Source organism: Lagenorhynchus albirostris, chromosome 5 (genome assembly GCF_949774975.1).
Source record: "Lagenorhynchus albirostris chromosome 5, mLagAlb1.1, whole genome shotgun sequence".
NCBI classification, from domain to species: Eukaryota; Metazoa; Chordata; class Mammalia; order Artiodactyla; family Delphinidae; genus Lagenorhynchus; species Lagenorhynchus albirostris.
In genome coordinates, this window is record NC_083099.1 from 63,435,528 (window position 1) to 63,452,168 (window position 16,641).

General features: G+C 35.7%; 1 protein-coding gene across 1 annotated transcript in view; it reads left to right on the forward strand.

Annotated features, from left to right (window-relative positions):
- Positions 1-16,641, forward strand: part of VPS8 (VPS8 subunit of CORVET complex) — a 300,882-nt gene that overhangs the window by 117,479 nt on the left and 166,762 nt on the right. The window contains exon 24 of the mRNA XM_060150214.1: positions 2,505-2,556. Coding sequence (XP_060006197.1) covers positions 2,505-2,556 — 52 coding nt within the window. The remainder of the gene's footprint in view (positions 1-2,504; positions 2,557-16,641) is intronic.

The window sequence follows — 16,641 nt, forward strand, 5'->3', positions numbered from 1 at the left end:
GATTTATTAGACTTGCACCCATTGTTGTTTAGGACTTTAGATAGTCTTTAGTTTTATACCTTCTACTATTGCTTTCTTCTTTATCTGCCAAAGTAGGTATTTAAATCCCAGGGAATGATAGATAAAATTAAAAGCCCAGATAGATAAAATTAAAAGCCCATTAGACTTTAAGATTTTTTCTAAAAAATTTTGATATTATTATAGCTTTTCCAAAAGGTATAAGAAATTCATTATATATATTTACTGTATAGAGTAATGGTACTATTGAGTAATATTATTTTGTAGATATATTCTTCTAGGGGAAGGTCCTGAAAATGGTGGGAGGTCATGATTTGCCAATTGCTAATTTGTTGCTTTTCCTATTTCAGAATTTTATAGCATTCATTATAATTTCTTATTCTCCTTACCATTAGAAGAGAGCATCTAAAAAGCATTTGGGCTTATTTTAAAAAGAATCAAACCCATCTTCATCGTGTTATTTCCCTTAAATTTATAGACAGAATTATGGGTTATGGATTGTGGGTCCATGTCGTGCCCTGCTAGCCCATTGCTTTATTACAGTGACTTCATTACCTGGATCAGAAGACCCAGGCTTCTCCTGAAGGCATCCACTCAACTTTTTTCCATATTTAATGGACATCCAAAACCATCTCCAGTATTAAGTCAGCAGTCATTCTATGATATTTCAGTCTTCTTTAAATATATTTAGCTTGGTAGGTGAATCTCCCTCTAATTCATAACTCCTTCAGTTTTGGCTGTACTTCTTGTCTCTTGGTCATTTTCCAAATGAGTGCCACAGCCCTCCCCACTGGTTTTGACCTTGACTGTCTATTTCAGATAAGTATTTTTAACATTTGCACACCTCTTAGCTGACTCTTCAGTGAGGTCCATGACCTGCACGCATGCAAAAATGTTCTCCATCCCACTATTAAACCACAATTAGGAAGAATTAATGCAGTTTCTAGTTTCTCTCAAAATAATCTGTGAAAACAGATTCTAATTTGATGCATTCTATGTTGATGAAAATGGTTGTGGGGTTTTTGGTTATTGTTGCTTTTGAAGTTTTTGTTTTGTGTGGATTTTTTATTCCTCAAAATCTGGTTTGCATTTATAGCTATGCATCTCAGATGGAACACTTTTCTATTGACGTTGCCTTGTTTTGTGTTGAGTAGTTTTCAAGTTAATGACTTTCAGCAGGAGCTTGGTATTTGTTATTAAATAGTCATTTGGAGATTTTAGCAGTGGGAAGTTAGATGCATCCTGTGATTGCTCTTTTATAATTCTCTGCCTATAAAAGAGATCACTGTTCAGTGTTTAAAGTTTAGCTATTTCAGTTTAAAGAGATTTAAACTGAAAATCACAGTGATTTACCAGTGATCCTACTAAAACAGTTCATGTCCACATTTAGTCATTTCAGTTTAAGGTCCAAATTAAAAGAATCTGAAAAAGAATATATATATATATATATATATATATATATATATATATATATATATATATATATATATAACTAAATCTTTTTGCTGTACACCTGAAACTAACACAACATTGTAAATCAACTATACTCCAATATAAAGTAAAAATTTAAAAAAAAGAGGAACTGTAGTGCCTTTTGAAATTTTCTATATTTTCTAGAATGAAAGACAGTGTCATCGTACTTGAGATGACTACCATAGTTTCTGAAATCTTTAGTTCTAGTTTTGGCTGCTTCTGAGTGCCTTGTGTTGGGAGGAACAACTTTTCCTCTACCACCTGAAACCCGAATGGTGGGGAGAGAGCTACGAAGGAACTGACAACAGGAGAAAAGACAAGGTTTATTCACAGTTGTACTGGGAGCACGCAGAAATGAGTAAATCACTGAACAACCAGAGAAGTAAAGGTTTATATACCAGTTTAACGAAATTTGGGGTGTGAGGGAGGGATTTAGGTTTTCCTTGGAAAATATGAATAGTTTTATTGAGCTTTTTTTGCTAATGCACAGCTGGCTTTGCACCACCTCCCAGTGCTAAGGGTCAATCTTCTCCTAAATAGGAAACTCCCTCCCAGGAAGGCCAACATAGTTTTGCCATTAATCTTATGTTTTCAGGGGCTCTGCTTACATTTAGGTGTTTGTTTCTATGGCTGCTGACTGTTCACATGTTTTCAGCTTAAAGTAATCTTACCCTTTTGGTGGGCTATTAATCCCTTGACTTGCTTACTATTTTTTAAAGAATAAAGCATTTTTAGGAACCTAAGGATATCTTATATTAGAAATAATGATCTCAACAAGGACCTTCTTCTAACTGGTGTTTATTAAATGGTTTCTTTCAATGAGGAATAGAACAATAATGATTTCCCAGTGATCCTACGAAAACAGTTCATGTCCACATTAAGAGTTTTTATATTTAATCTTAATAGCAAATGACTAATTCAATCAGAGAAAGGTGATTAATAGCATAAGATTTAGATTATTTTTTAAAATATTTTTTTAAGATGATGTTGTTTTCCTATTAATTTTTATGCAGAAACTTTTCAGAGTCATTGCACCTCCTTTGAATGCAGGAAAGACGCTAACAGGTATTAATTTTATAAGCCTTAATTTTTTTCTCTTTAAAAATATTATTTAAATAACAAAATTCACCAATTTTATGCATACAGTGTGAACTTTGATAATCGTACATGATCATGTAACCACCACCATAATCAAATTTTAGAAGGAGCAATATAGTTCCTTCACACTAAAAAGTTTGCTCCTGTCCCTTGTACTCTAACCTTTCCCCACAGTCCCATCTTCAGGCAATCACTGATCTACTTTCCTTTACTGCTATTCATGTAAGTAGAATCATACACTATGTAATCTTACTCTTGGTGTTTTATTTCTTTCACTTAGCTTAATGTTTTTTAAATTCATCCATGTCGTTGCATATATTATTTTGTTCCCTTTAATTGCTTAATGGTATGCCATGGGTTGGATGTACTGTTGTTTATCTGTTAACCAGTTGAAGGACATTCGAGTTGCTTCTGGATTGGAGTTATTATAAGTAATGCTGCTACGTTTGCGAATGAGTTTTGTTATGTTTTTAATTAAACTTTTTATTATGAGGAAATTGTAGATTCACATGCAGTTGTATGAAATGACACAAGAGATCCAGTATACTGTTTACCCATTTTCCCTCAGTGATAACATCTTGCAAACCTAAAGCACATCCAGATATTCACAACCAGATATTCGCATTGATAAAGTCACGATACAGAACAGTTTCATCACCACAGGTGTCCTTATGTTGTCCTTATGTTGTCCTTATCCTCCATCGCTGACCCCTAGCTATGAATAAGTTTCTGTGTGGGCATATGTGTTCATTCTTTTTGGGCAACTACCTAGAATGGAATGGATGGATTGTATGGTAAATGTATGTTTTACTTTCTAAGGCACTACTATTTGGTTTTTCAAACTGGCTGTACCATTTTGCATTCCCATCAGCAATATATGAGAGTTCTGATAGCTCCATATCCTTGCAGGCACTTGGTACTGTCAATCTTTTTACGTCTTTGAAAAATTTTATCCATTCTAGTGGATTTAAATTTTTATTTTCATGGTGGTTAGTAATGTTCAGCATCTTTTCATGTGCTCTTGCCCATTCACGTATCTTTTTTGCGCATCATCTGTTTAAATCTTTTAGCACTTTTTAGAAGGGTAGGGAAGAGGTGTTATTTGACTTCATATTATTGAGTTCTAGGCATGTGAACTCCCCACCAGAGCCTGTAAGAGTTCTTTATGTAGTCTGGATACAAGACATTTTAAAATACGTGTTTCGCAAAAATTTTCTCCCAGTCCATTGCTTACCGTTTTGTTTTTTTAACCATGTTTTTCAAAGAACAAAAGTTTTTAATCTTCATGAGGTCCATTTAATTTTTTTTTTTTTCAGTAGTTTTAGACCTTTGGTGTTCCGGTTAAGAAATCTTTGTCCAACTCAACATCATAAAGATTTTATCCTTTGTTTTCTTCTAGTTTTAACACTTGTATTTAGGTTTATAATCCATTTTGAGTTAATTTTCATATATGATGCAAGGTCAAGTTCAAGGGCTTTTCCCTGTACAGTTATCGGTTCCTTTACCATTTTTTTGAAAAGATTATCTTGTTTCTATTGAATTACCTGTACACCTTTTTTGTAAAAAAAATTTTTGCTAAAAATTGATTTTTGCAAAAATCAACTGACCATATAAGTATGGGTCTATTTCTGTGCTCTCTGCTATGTTCCATGGGTCTATATGTCTATACTTATGCCAATAATATACTGTCTTGGTTGTAACTTTGTAGTAAGTCTTGAAATCAGGTACCTTAAGTCTTCCAACTTTTTTTTTTTTTCCCAAAATTGGTTTAGCTAGTCTATGTCCTTTGCCTTTCTGTATGAACTTTAAAATTAACTCAGCAGTTCTTTTTAAAAAGCTTATTTGAATTTTGTTTGGGATTGCGTTGATTCTATAGGTTAATTTGGGGAGGATTGCTATCTTAATGCAGAGGCTTCTATGAATATGATATATTTTCCATTTATTTTGGTCTTTTAAAATCAGTTTGCTTTCTCAACTTCTGCAGAAAGACAGCTGGATTTTGATAAGGATTGCTTTGAATTGACAGATCAATTTGGGGAGTGTTGCTATCTTAGCATTATTACGTCTTCCAGTCCGTGAACACAGTATATCTTTCCATTTATTTGGTCTTATTTAATTTCTTTCAGCAATGTTTTTGCAGTTTTCAGTGTACAAGTCATATACTTCTTTTGCTGAATCTATTCCTAGTTTATTCAGTTTGATGCTATTATAAATGGATTTTTAAAAAAAATTCCTTTTCAGAATGTTCATTGGTAGTGTATAGGAATAATTTTTTTTTTTTTAATGTCCGCACCACGCAGCTTGTGGGATCTTAGTTCCCTGACCAGGGGTTTGAACCTGGGCTCCGGCAGTGAGTGCTGAGTCCTAACCACTGGAATGCCAGGGAATTCCCAATAAAATTGATTTTTATATTGATCTTGTATCCTGCATCCTTGCTGAATTCATTCATTAGTTCTAATTTTTTTAATGGATTCTTTAGAATTTTCTCATGTATAAGATCATGTCATCTGTAAATAGTGTTAGTTTTACTTCTTCCTTTCTAATCTGGATTTCTTTTATTTTTCTTCCCTAATTGGCCTGGATAGAACCTCCAATACAGTGTTGAACAGAATTGGCAAGAGTGGACATCCTTATCTTTTTTCTTTTCTCCTAAGGGGAAAGCATTCAGTTTTTCACCATTAAATATGACATTAACTGTGGATTTTTCATAGATGGCTTTATTTTGAGAAAGTTGCCTTCTGTTCCTAGTTTGTTAAGTATTTTTAACATCGAAGGGTTGGATTTTATCAAATGCTTTTTTCTGCATCTATTAACATAATCTTGTTTATTTTATTGATACAGTTTATAAGCTTGATTGATTTTTGATTTCTGTTAAGTCAGTCTTACATTCTTGGAATAAATCCCGCTTGGTCACGGGGTATAATCTTTTTTATATGTTGTTGGGTTGAGTTTGCTAATATTTGTTTTGAGAATTTTTTATGGCTATCTTAATAAAGGATATTGTTCTATAGTTTTCTTTTCATATCTTTTTTTTTTTTTTGGTCTTGGTATCAAGTATACTTGGTATCTTGGTATACTTGCCTCATGGAATGAGTTAGGAAGTGTTCACTCTTCTGTCTTTTGGAAGAGGTTTTGAAGGATTCGTATTAATTCTTTAAATATACAGTAGAATTCATTAATGAAGCCATGTGAGCCAGGGATATTCTTTGTTTGAAGTTTTCAAATTACTAGTTCAGTCTCTGCTTGTTAAATCTATTCAGATTATCCATTTCTTCTTGAGCCGGTTTTGGTAGTTTGCGGATTTCTAGGAATTTGTCCATTTAATCTGTTGTCTAATTTGTTGGCATATAGTGTTTATGGTATTCTCTTATAATTCCTTTTATCTTTATAAGGTCTATAGTGATGTCTCTTATTACTAATTTTCGTAATTTGAGTCTTCTCTCTTCTTTTCATGGTCTGTCTAGCTAATGGTTTGTCAATTTTATTGTTTTTTTCAAAGAACCAATTCTGATTTTATTGATATTCTTTATTTTTCTTTCCTCTTTCATTTATTTCTGCGTAGTCTTATTACTTCCTTCATCTTGCTTTGGGTTTTTTTGTTGTTGTCGTTTTTTTTTTAAGTTTCTTGAGGCGAAAGTCTAGATTATTGATTTGAAATCTTTCCTCTTTATTAAAATAGGTGTTTACAGCTGCAGCTATCTCTCTAAGCAATGCTTTAGCTGCGTCCCATAAGTTGTGGTATGTAGTGTCTTCATTTTCATTCATCTCAAAGTATTTTCTAATTTCCCTTGTGATATTGGTTATTTAGAAGTATGCTGTTTAATTCCCACATATTTGTGAATTTATCACATTTCTTTCTGATACTGATTTCTAATTTCATTCCATTGCAGTTAGAGAAAATACTTTGTATGGTTTCTGTTTTTTTTAATTTATTGAAACTTATAATATAGCCTAATGTAAAGCCTATTCTGGAGAATATTCCAAGTGCATTTGAAAATAATGTGTTGAATGTGTTTTGTTGTTGAGTGGAATGTTCTATAGATGTCTTCTAAGTTTAGTCGGCTTATAGTTTCATTCAAAACTTCTCTTTCCTGTTCCTCTTTTGCTAATTGTTCTATCCATTATTGAAAGAGGAGTATTGAAGCATCTAAATGTTATTGTTGAAATGTCTCTTTCTCACTCTAGGTCTGTCAGCTTTTGCTTCATTTTATTTTGGGGTTTCTAATGCTCTGGCAGACAGTTTACAGTTCTGCCTTATTAGCCTTTACTTCCTGCTTATGCAAATCCTCAAAGTCATCCATAGGTTGTAGGCCTTTGCAGGTCTTTCCTGCGTATGTCCACAGCCCTGTACATGTACATGTCCTTCTAGAGTTCCAGAAATATGTTGGAGCTTTTGAAAGCCCCTGCAGACCTCTCATTCTCCAGTTTTTCCTTTTAAGGTTTTTGGTGGGTCTCTAATTAGTCTCTTCTGGAGGCACTGCCTCTGGCACCTGTAAAGTTAAATAATGTGCCTTGGGGATAGGGCTGTTTGCTTAGAGTAAGCTCTGAGTCAGGACAAAAAAAAAGACAAGCCCTGAGAATGGAGCTGTTGAGTGAGCTGCCACATAGGTTAGATAGTGACAGTTCTCTTAAGGATGGGCTTTTGGGGAGCTCCAAACCCATTTTGCCCCCTGGAGTGGTTGCTAGGTTGCTGGTGTTCACAGCTACCATAGCTGCAAGGCGGTTGGTTTCAAAGCTACGGTGAAGCTGGGGGAAGGGGGATGAGACTAGGTAATGTTAAGCCACCATGAAGCTCACAGTTCTTACTGAGATTCAGGCATTTTTCTTGAATAAACATTCCATGGATTATTGCAAGCCTTCAGTTAATTTCAAGAGTTCTGGAAAAGTTGATTTTGACTGTTTCTGCCAGTATTCTCTTTGCTTTCATGGAGGAGCAGATTATTGAAGGTTCTTCCTCCACCATCTCATAGGTCAGTCCCTCTGGGTTTTGGTTTTGTTTGGTTTGCTCTTTTTTCCTCTCTGTTCTTCTCCTTGGATGATTTCTATTGCTCTACTTTCAGGTTCACGCTTTGATGTAAACTCAGCTGTTAAATATACTCAGTGCATTTTTATCTTCCACAATCGTATTTTTCAGTTCTGTAATTTTTATTTGGTTCTTTTTTTTATTGTTTCTGTTTCTTTCCCGCATCTCTTCATTTATCTGTTCAAATTTTCATGCATTGAAACATGTTTTGTTTCATTGAGGATAAATATAATAGTTGATTTAAAATTCTTATCAGTTCTAACATTTTGTTCATTTCAGGATTGGACTTGATTTTCTTTTCTTTTAAGAAAAATATGTTTTATTTTCTTGTTCCTTCACATGTTGGATAATTTTAGATTGTATCCTGGATATTTGAATGTTACATTATGGAGATTCTGGGTTCTGTTATTTTTCTTCACTGAGAATTTTTTCTCTTTATTTTATCAGGTAATTTTCTTGGCTGGGCTTGAATTGCAGGCTCTTTCTATTGTGGCTTTCTCCTGTGTCTCCAGTCTCTTCTCAAAAGGTCCTTTGTCTTTAGCTGGTCTGCTTTGATTCTGTCCCACGTGTGTGGCTTAGGGATCAGTCAGTGATGAAGGTAGTCAAGTTTGAGGATCCTCTTTCTGGCTTTCTTTTTGCAAGATTCTGCCAGTCTGTTTACTGTTCACACGTCCTACCTTCTCTATTTCCCCAACCAGAAAAATTGCTGGTTTTCCCATGTGAGCCCCCAGCTGCTGTGCTTGCCACACAGACTGCACTTAGTCAGAGGCTGAAAGCCTGTGATGGTAATTTACTTGTATACCTCCCTGTCTCCTCTCCTCTGAGCACATGAACTCCACAGCAGAGCCTGTCTGCTTCTCTTCACACTTCAGGACCTTCAGGGAGGGAACTCCAGTCGTGGTTCTGACTTTTTCTGTATGGCTGAGCTGCTTTGACTATTGTTTGTACATGGTGGTTTAGGGATCAGTCACGGATGTGGGTAGATAGTTTGGAGATCCCCTCTTTGACTCTTTCCCTTTTGGGCTTCCCCTAGTCTCTTCCACATTCATGGTTTCCTGGCTTCACTTTTCTGGTCCCCTGTGCCAGAAAGATTAGGAGTTCTCCATCCCCCACCGCCTCTGTGTGAAGTTACTTGTGTGGCTGCCAGTCTGTCCTCTTCCCAGTGAATGTGAACTCCCTGCCAGACTTGTCTACTTCTATTCCCTCTTCAGTAGCTTCAGGTAGCGTTTCGTATTATGTCCAGGTTTTGTAGGGTTTTTTTCTGTAAGGACAGGAGCACGGAGGATAATTTGGTAGAGTCTTAGTCCCTCTTTAGTCTTAGTCCGTTTTCAGTTGCCCTGAAACTAATCTTTTTGAAACAAACTTGAAAATTGTCTTCCACATAATATATGTAGCAGAAGTTAAAGTAGACTATTAAGAACTCCAACCAACAAGGACCTACTTTAAAAAAAAAAAAAAAGACTATTAAGAATTCCAAATGGAGTGGATGAGCTTTTGCAACAGAAAATTGTCTAAAAAAAGATTTTGGGGAGAGAAAAGTAGAAAGGGGGTCAGGACAATTAAATACTGTGTCAATTCAGTATATATTTACCAAGCATTTCCATGTTCCAGATGCTGTGCTGGATGCTAGGAACACAGAGATAGACTCCATGCCCTTGAACTCATAGTAATGGAATAATGGAGATGGATATGTTAAACAAGTAAATTTAACTCTCTCTAGGATTATCGTGAGCTAGATGCATCCTATCTGAGATTTCTAGCAATAAAGTTTTATCTAATTAGCCAATAAACATGAACGTGTTATATCTTTAAAGTGACTGCTACCATGTACCATGCTAATTGAGTTGGATCAAGTAACATTTGGGACTTCTGGTTTTTGGTCTGGCAGAGAAAGAATTTAGAAGTCACCACTCTGTCCTACCAACAAGTAAAAAGCTCAACAAACTGAAAAATCAACAATTCTTCTTAGATCTGCCAGAGAAGTAAGGTCACAGGCCAAACCATTGCACCAAAAACTAGAGACAGGCAGATGCAGAGAATCACAACTGACAGGATCAGACATCTCTGCAGGAACCAGTGCTAGGGTAGGAAAATCTGAACTGCAATTGATGGTTTGTTGCAGGCTCAATGTGAACAAGTCTGAAATTTAAAAACTCCAGGAGGACCCAGTCATAGGGAAGCCTCCACACTTTTGTGAAATTTACCTCCAGGACTGCTACTGGGTTCTCACAGTGATCATCAGAGAAAAATCCCTTGTGCTTCTGCAGGGGGATGGGGGAAAGGAACCATTTTGAAATATGTCAGAGTATTCTGTGTTTCTTAACTAAAGCCGGCCTTCAGGAAACACTATTTTGGTGAAGCTTGACCTGCTGTGGGTTTATCAGAGCTGAACTTACCTGGGAGAAGGAAAATACCCAACTCCAGCACCTTCAACCCATTCTGTCCACCTAAGGGGGAAAAAAACTGAGAAGCACTGGTGAAGTTCACATTCCAGGGTCACAGGTTTACCAAAAGACTGAGACCTAATCAAGACTATAGAACACTTCCCTCTCTTCACACCTTGCGACCACATTACTAAAGATATATTTACTGTAGTGCCTTTTACCCAGTGCATCATGTGTGCCTTTCAAAAATTACAAGGCAAATTAAAAGGCAAAAAAGTTGAAGAGTTTGAAGTTTGCAGAGACAGAACAAACATCAAAACTAGACTTAGATTTGGCAGGAGTATTGGAATTATTAGACCAGGAATTAAAAAAAAATACTATGATTAATATATTAAGGGATTTAATGGAAAAAGTAGACAACATGCAAGAACAGGTGGATAATATAAGCAGAGAGATGGAAATTCTAAGAAAGAATCAAAAATAAATGTTAAACATCAAAAACAATGTAGCAGAAGTGAAGAATGCCTTTGATGGTCTCATTAGTAGACTAGACACACATCTGGGGAAAGAATCTCTGAGCATTAGAAAGTTCTAGAACTGAAAAGCAAAGAGAAGAATACTGAAAAAAAAGTAGAACAGAATATCCAAGAACTATAGGACAATTACAAAATGTGTAGCATACACGTAATGGGAATATCAGAAGGAGAAGAAAGGGAGAAAGGAACAGAAGCAATATTTGAAACAATAATGACTGAGGATTTCCCCAGATTAATGTCAGACACCAAACCATAGATCCAGGAAGCTTAGAGTACACCAAGCAGGATAAATAGGAAAAAAAAAAAAAAAAGAGAGAAAACAAAACAAAAAACCCTACAAGTAGGCATGTATTCAAACAGCAGAAAATAAAAGGTAAAGAGAGAATAAAATATTTAAGGTTTTGAGAGAAATACCCACCAACATAGAATTTTGTACCCTGAGGAATTCTTCAAAAGCAGAAGAGAAATAAAGACTTTCTCAGACAAACAAAAATTGAGGGAATTTGTTACCAATAGAAATGTCTTGTAAGAAATGTTAAAAGAAGTTCTTTAGAGAGAAAGAAAATAATATAGATAAGAAATCGGGATCCAAGAAGGGAGGAGCATCAGAGAATGATTAGTAAAGGTAGAATAAAAACTTACATTTTTCTTACTCTTAATTGAGCCATCAGATAACACTTTATTCAAAATAATAATAGCAATAGTGTATTTGATATTATATGCGTGTGTGTGTATGCTTATGTATAAATGAAATGAATGACAGCAAGGATACAGTTATAGGAGGGAGGAATTAGGACTATTTTGTTATTATAAGGTCCTTGTACTACCCATGAAGCAGTATAGTGCTATTTGGAAGTAGGTTTGGATTAGTTGTAAATGTATGCTGCGAACTTGAGGGCAAAAACTAAAAATAGACACATAATAGATGTAATATGAAAGGGGAGAAAATGGAGTCATATAAAATACTCAGTTAAGACTACAAAAGGCAGAAAAAGTTGGAATAAAGAACAAAATTTGGAATAAAGAACAAGAAATAGAAAACAGTAACAATATGGTAGATATTAATCCAACTATGTTAATAATCATTTTAAATATCAGTAGTCTATACCAATTAAAATAGATAGTTAAAATGGATTAAAAAACAAGAACCAACTAAGTGTTGGGTATAAGAAACCCATTTTAAATATGAAGACACATTAAGTAAAGAAATGGAGAAAGGTGTACTATAATAATACTACTCAAAAGAAAACTGGAGTAGCTGTATTAATTTCAGACACAGCCAACTTCAGAGCAAAGAAAATTATCAAGGATAAAGAGAGGCATTACACAATACTCCAAGAAGACGTAATGATCCTTAATCTGTGTGCACCTAACAACAGTGTCAAAATACACGAGGCAAAAACTGATAGAATAGCAAGGAGAAATAGGTAAATCCACTGTTATAGTTGGAGACTTTTAACACCCCTCTATCAGAAATGGACAGATCCTGCAGGCAGAAAATCAGTAAGGACATAGTTGAGCTGAAGTTATGAACTAAGCACCATCATTCAGCTGGATACTGCTGGTATCTATAGGCTCCTTTATCCAACAGTAACACATTACACATTCTTCTCAAGCTCACATGAATCATTCACCAAGATAGACCATGTTCTGGGTCATAAAACACACCTCAACAAACTTAAGAGAATAGAAATCATATAATGCTTGCTCTCAGACCACAGTGGAATTAAACTAGAAAATACTAGGAGAAAGAAAGCTGGGAAGTTCCCAAATACTTGGAAATTAAACAACATATTTCTAAATAATAATGGACAAAGGAGAAATCTCAAGAGAAATTTAAGAGTAATTTGAACTAAATGAAAATGCTTACAAAAATTTGTGAGATGCAGCAAAAGCAGTGCTTGGAGGGAAATTTATAACATTGAATTCATATAGCAGAAAAGAAAAAGATCTAAAATCAATACTCTAAGCTTCTACCTTAGGAATTTGGAAAAAGAAGAACAAATTAAATCCAAAGTGAGCAGAAGAAAAGAAAAGAAAAATTAGAGCAGAAATTAATAAAATTGAAAACAGGAAATCAGTTGAGAAAATTGTTGATTTGGGGGGATTTGGTTAAAACCAAAAGCTGTTTCTTTGAAAAGATCAATAAAATCTATAAGCCTCCAGTCAGGCTAACTTAGATAAAAAGGAGAGAAGACACAAATTACTAATATCAAAAATGAAAGAGGGGACAACTGTACAGATCCCATGGGCATTAAAAGGATAATAAAAGAATATTATGAACAATTCTGTGCTCATAAATTTGATAACCTGGATGCAACAGGCCAGTTTTTTTTTTGTTTTTTTTTTGCGGTACGCGGGCCTCTCACTGTTGTGGCCTCTCCCATTGCGGAGCACAGGCTCGGACGCGCAGGCTCAGCGGCCATGGCTCACGGGCCCAGCCGCTCCGCATCATGTGGGATCTTCCCGGACCGGGGCACGAACCCGTGTCCCCTGCATCGGCAGGCGGACTCTCAACCACTGCGCCACCAGGGAAGCCCCCCAGGCCAGTTTTTTGAGATATAAAATTTGCCAAAACTCACATAAGAAGAAACAGACAATCTGAATAAGCCTGTATCTATTAAAGAAATTGAACCAGTAATTAATAACCTTCTAAAACAGAAAGCACCAGGCCCAGATGTGTTTCACTGGTGAATTTTACCAACCATTTAAGGGAGAAATTATGCCAGTTCTCTACAATCTCTTCAGAAGACAGAGCTCAGGGAATACTTATAACGTTTTCTATGAGGCCTGCATTACCCTAATACCAAAATCAAAGACATTACAAGGAAAGAAAACTTACAGACCAGTATCTCTCATGAACATAGATGCAAAAATTCTCAACAAAATATTAGCAAATTGAATCCAACAAGCTATAAAAAGAATTATACACCACAACTGAGATTTTATACCAGGTATGCAAGGCTGCTTCAACATTTGAAAATTAATGTATTCCATCACATCAGTAGGCTAGAGAAGAAAAATCACATGATCATATATCAGTAGATGCCGAAAAAGCATTTAACAAAGTCCAACTCCCATTCATGATAAAAACTCTCAGCAAATTGAGAATAGAGGAAAACTTCCTCAACTCGATAAAGAAAATGTACAGAAACCCTACAGCTAATGTCATACTTATTGATGAGAAACAATGGTGGGAAACAGGGCAAGGATGTCCTCTTCTTACCACTGCTTTTCAACATCATACTGAAAGTCCTAGCTAATGCAAAAAGACAAGAAGAGCAAATAAAAGGTATAACGATTTGGAAGGAGAAATAAAACTGTCTTTGTTTACAGGTGACATGATCATTTATGTAGAAAGTCTGAAAGAACTGACCCCAAAACTCCTGGAACTAATAAACAGTTGTTGCAAGTTTGCACGTACAAAGTTAATATACAGAAGGCAGTCACTTTACTGTATACCTGCAGTGAACAAGTGGAATTTGAAATTAAAAACACATTACCATTTATATTAGCACCCTAAAAAATGAGATACTTATGTATAAATCTGACAAAGTTTGTACAAGATCTGTATGAGGAAAACTACAAAACTCTGATGAAAGATATCAAAGAACTAAGTAAATGGAGAGATGTTCTGTGTTCATGGATAGGAGGACTCAATACTGTCAAGATGTCATTTTGTCCCAAGTTGATCTACAGATTCAATGCAATCCCAGTCAAAATCCCAGCAAGTTATTTTTTTTTGGATATTAACAAACTGATTCTGAAATTTATATGGAGAAGCGAAAGACCCAGAATAGCTAAGGCAGTATTTAGACAGAAGAACAAAGTTGGAGGACTAACACTATCTGACTTCAAGACTTAATATAAAGCTACTATAATCAAGACAGTGTGGTATTGGCAAAAGAATAAAAAAAAAGATCAGTAGAACAAAATAGCTCTGAAATGGACTCTCATAAACATAGACAACTGATCTTTGAAGAAGCAAAGGCAATACATTTGTGTAAAGATAGTCTTTTCAACAAATGGTGCTGGAACATCCGGACATGCACACGCAAAGAAGTTGACTCTAGACACAGACCTTACACTCTTCACAAAAATTAACTCAAAGCACATCATAGACCTAACTGGAAAATGCAAAACTATAAAATATCTAGACGGTAACGCAGGCAGTAACCTAATTGACTGTAGTTACGGTGATGAATTTTTAGATACAGCACCATCCATGAAAGAAAGATTATTATCCTTGAAAGAAGTATTGATAATCTGGGCTTCATTAAAATTAAAAGCTTTTGCTCTGCAAAACACAATGTCAAGAGAATGAGAAGATAATCCACAGATTGGGAGAAAATATTTGCAAGAGACTGTTAACCAAAGTATACAAATAACTCTTAAAACTTGACAATAAGAAAATGAATAACGTGGACTTCCCTGGTGGCACAGTGGTTAGGAATCTGCCTGCCAATGCAGGGGACATGGGTTCGAGCCCTGGTCCAGGAAGACCCCACATGCCGCGGAGCAACTAAGCCTGTGTGCCACAACTACTGAGCCTGTGCTCTAGAGTCTGCGAGCCACACTGTTGAGCCTGCGTACCACAACTACTGAAGCCCTTGCACCTAGAATCTGTGCTCTGCAACAGAGAAGCCACCACAGTGAGAAGCCCGTGCACTGCAACAAAGAATAGCCCCCTCTCGCCACAACTAGAGAAAGCCCGCACACAGCAACGAAGACCCAACGCATCCAAAAATAAAATAAATAAATGAATAAATTTATTTTAAAAAAGAAAATGAATAATGTGATTAAAAAATGAGACCTGAACACACATCTCACCAAAGAAGATATACAGATGGCAGGTAAGCATATTGAAGGATGTTCAACATCATCAGGGAATTACAAATTAAAACAACAGTGGGATACCAGTACAACATACCTATTAGAATGGCTGAAATCTGGAACACCAACAACACCAAATGCTGGCTAGGATGTGGAGCAATAGGAACTCTCATGTATTGCTGGTGGGAATGCAAAATGGTACAGCCACTGTGGAAGACAGTTTGGCAATTGCTTATAAAACTAAACATACTCTTACTGTACGATCCAGCAGTTACACTCCTTTACCCAAAGGTGTTGAATATTTATCCACACAAAAACCTCCACACAGATGTTGATAGTAGCTCTCTTCATAATTGCCCAGACTTGGAAGCAACCAAGATACTCTTAAGGTGAATGGGTGAATAAAGTGTGGTACATCCATACAGTGGAATCTTATTCAGCACTAAAGGTAAATGAACTATCAAGCCATGAAAAGACTTGGAGGAAACTTAAATGCATTGCTAAGTGAAAGAAGCCAGTCTGAAAAGGTTACATCATGTATGATTCTGATTATATGACATTGTGGAAAAGGCAAAACCATGGAGACAGTAAAAGGATCAGCGTTTGTTAGGGGTTGGGGGCGATGGAGGGATGAATAGGTAGAGCACAGGATTTTTAGGGCATTGAAACTATTCTCTATGATACTATAATGGTGGATATATGTCATTATACATTTGTCAAAGTGCATAGAATGTACACCACCAAAAGTGAACCTTAATATGAACTGTGGGCTTTAGGTGGTAATGATGTGCCAGTGTACATTCATTGATTATAAGAAATGTCCCACTGGTGCAGGGTGTTGCCAGTTGGGGGGTCGTGTGGTGTGGGGATCAAGGGGTAGATGGGAAATCTCTATACCTTCCTCTGGGTTTTGCTGTGAACATAATTAAAACTTCTCTAAAAAACAACTTATTGATTCGAAAAATGGAATTGAAGCAGAATGTAATTATTCATACAGTTTTGAGCAATTCAAGTTTATTTGCACTTACAACAACACAGATTTGGAGTATTTATAAAGGATTATTGATTAAGAGATATACACTTGCTTGCATTATTCCAGTATTCATGTCAAAAGTAGAAATTTCAGTTCATCAGTATTACCAACTACAGATTCCTGTAATCTGCACACTGTAAGGCTTACTGATCATTTCACCCACTCCTGATGCTCTTACACTATTCTTTGTTAACTTTGATCTTTTAGTCTAAAACTTAGTCTAGTTATGTTTCCCATTTCTTT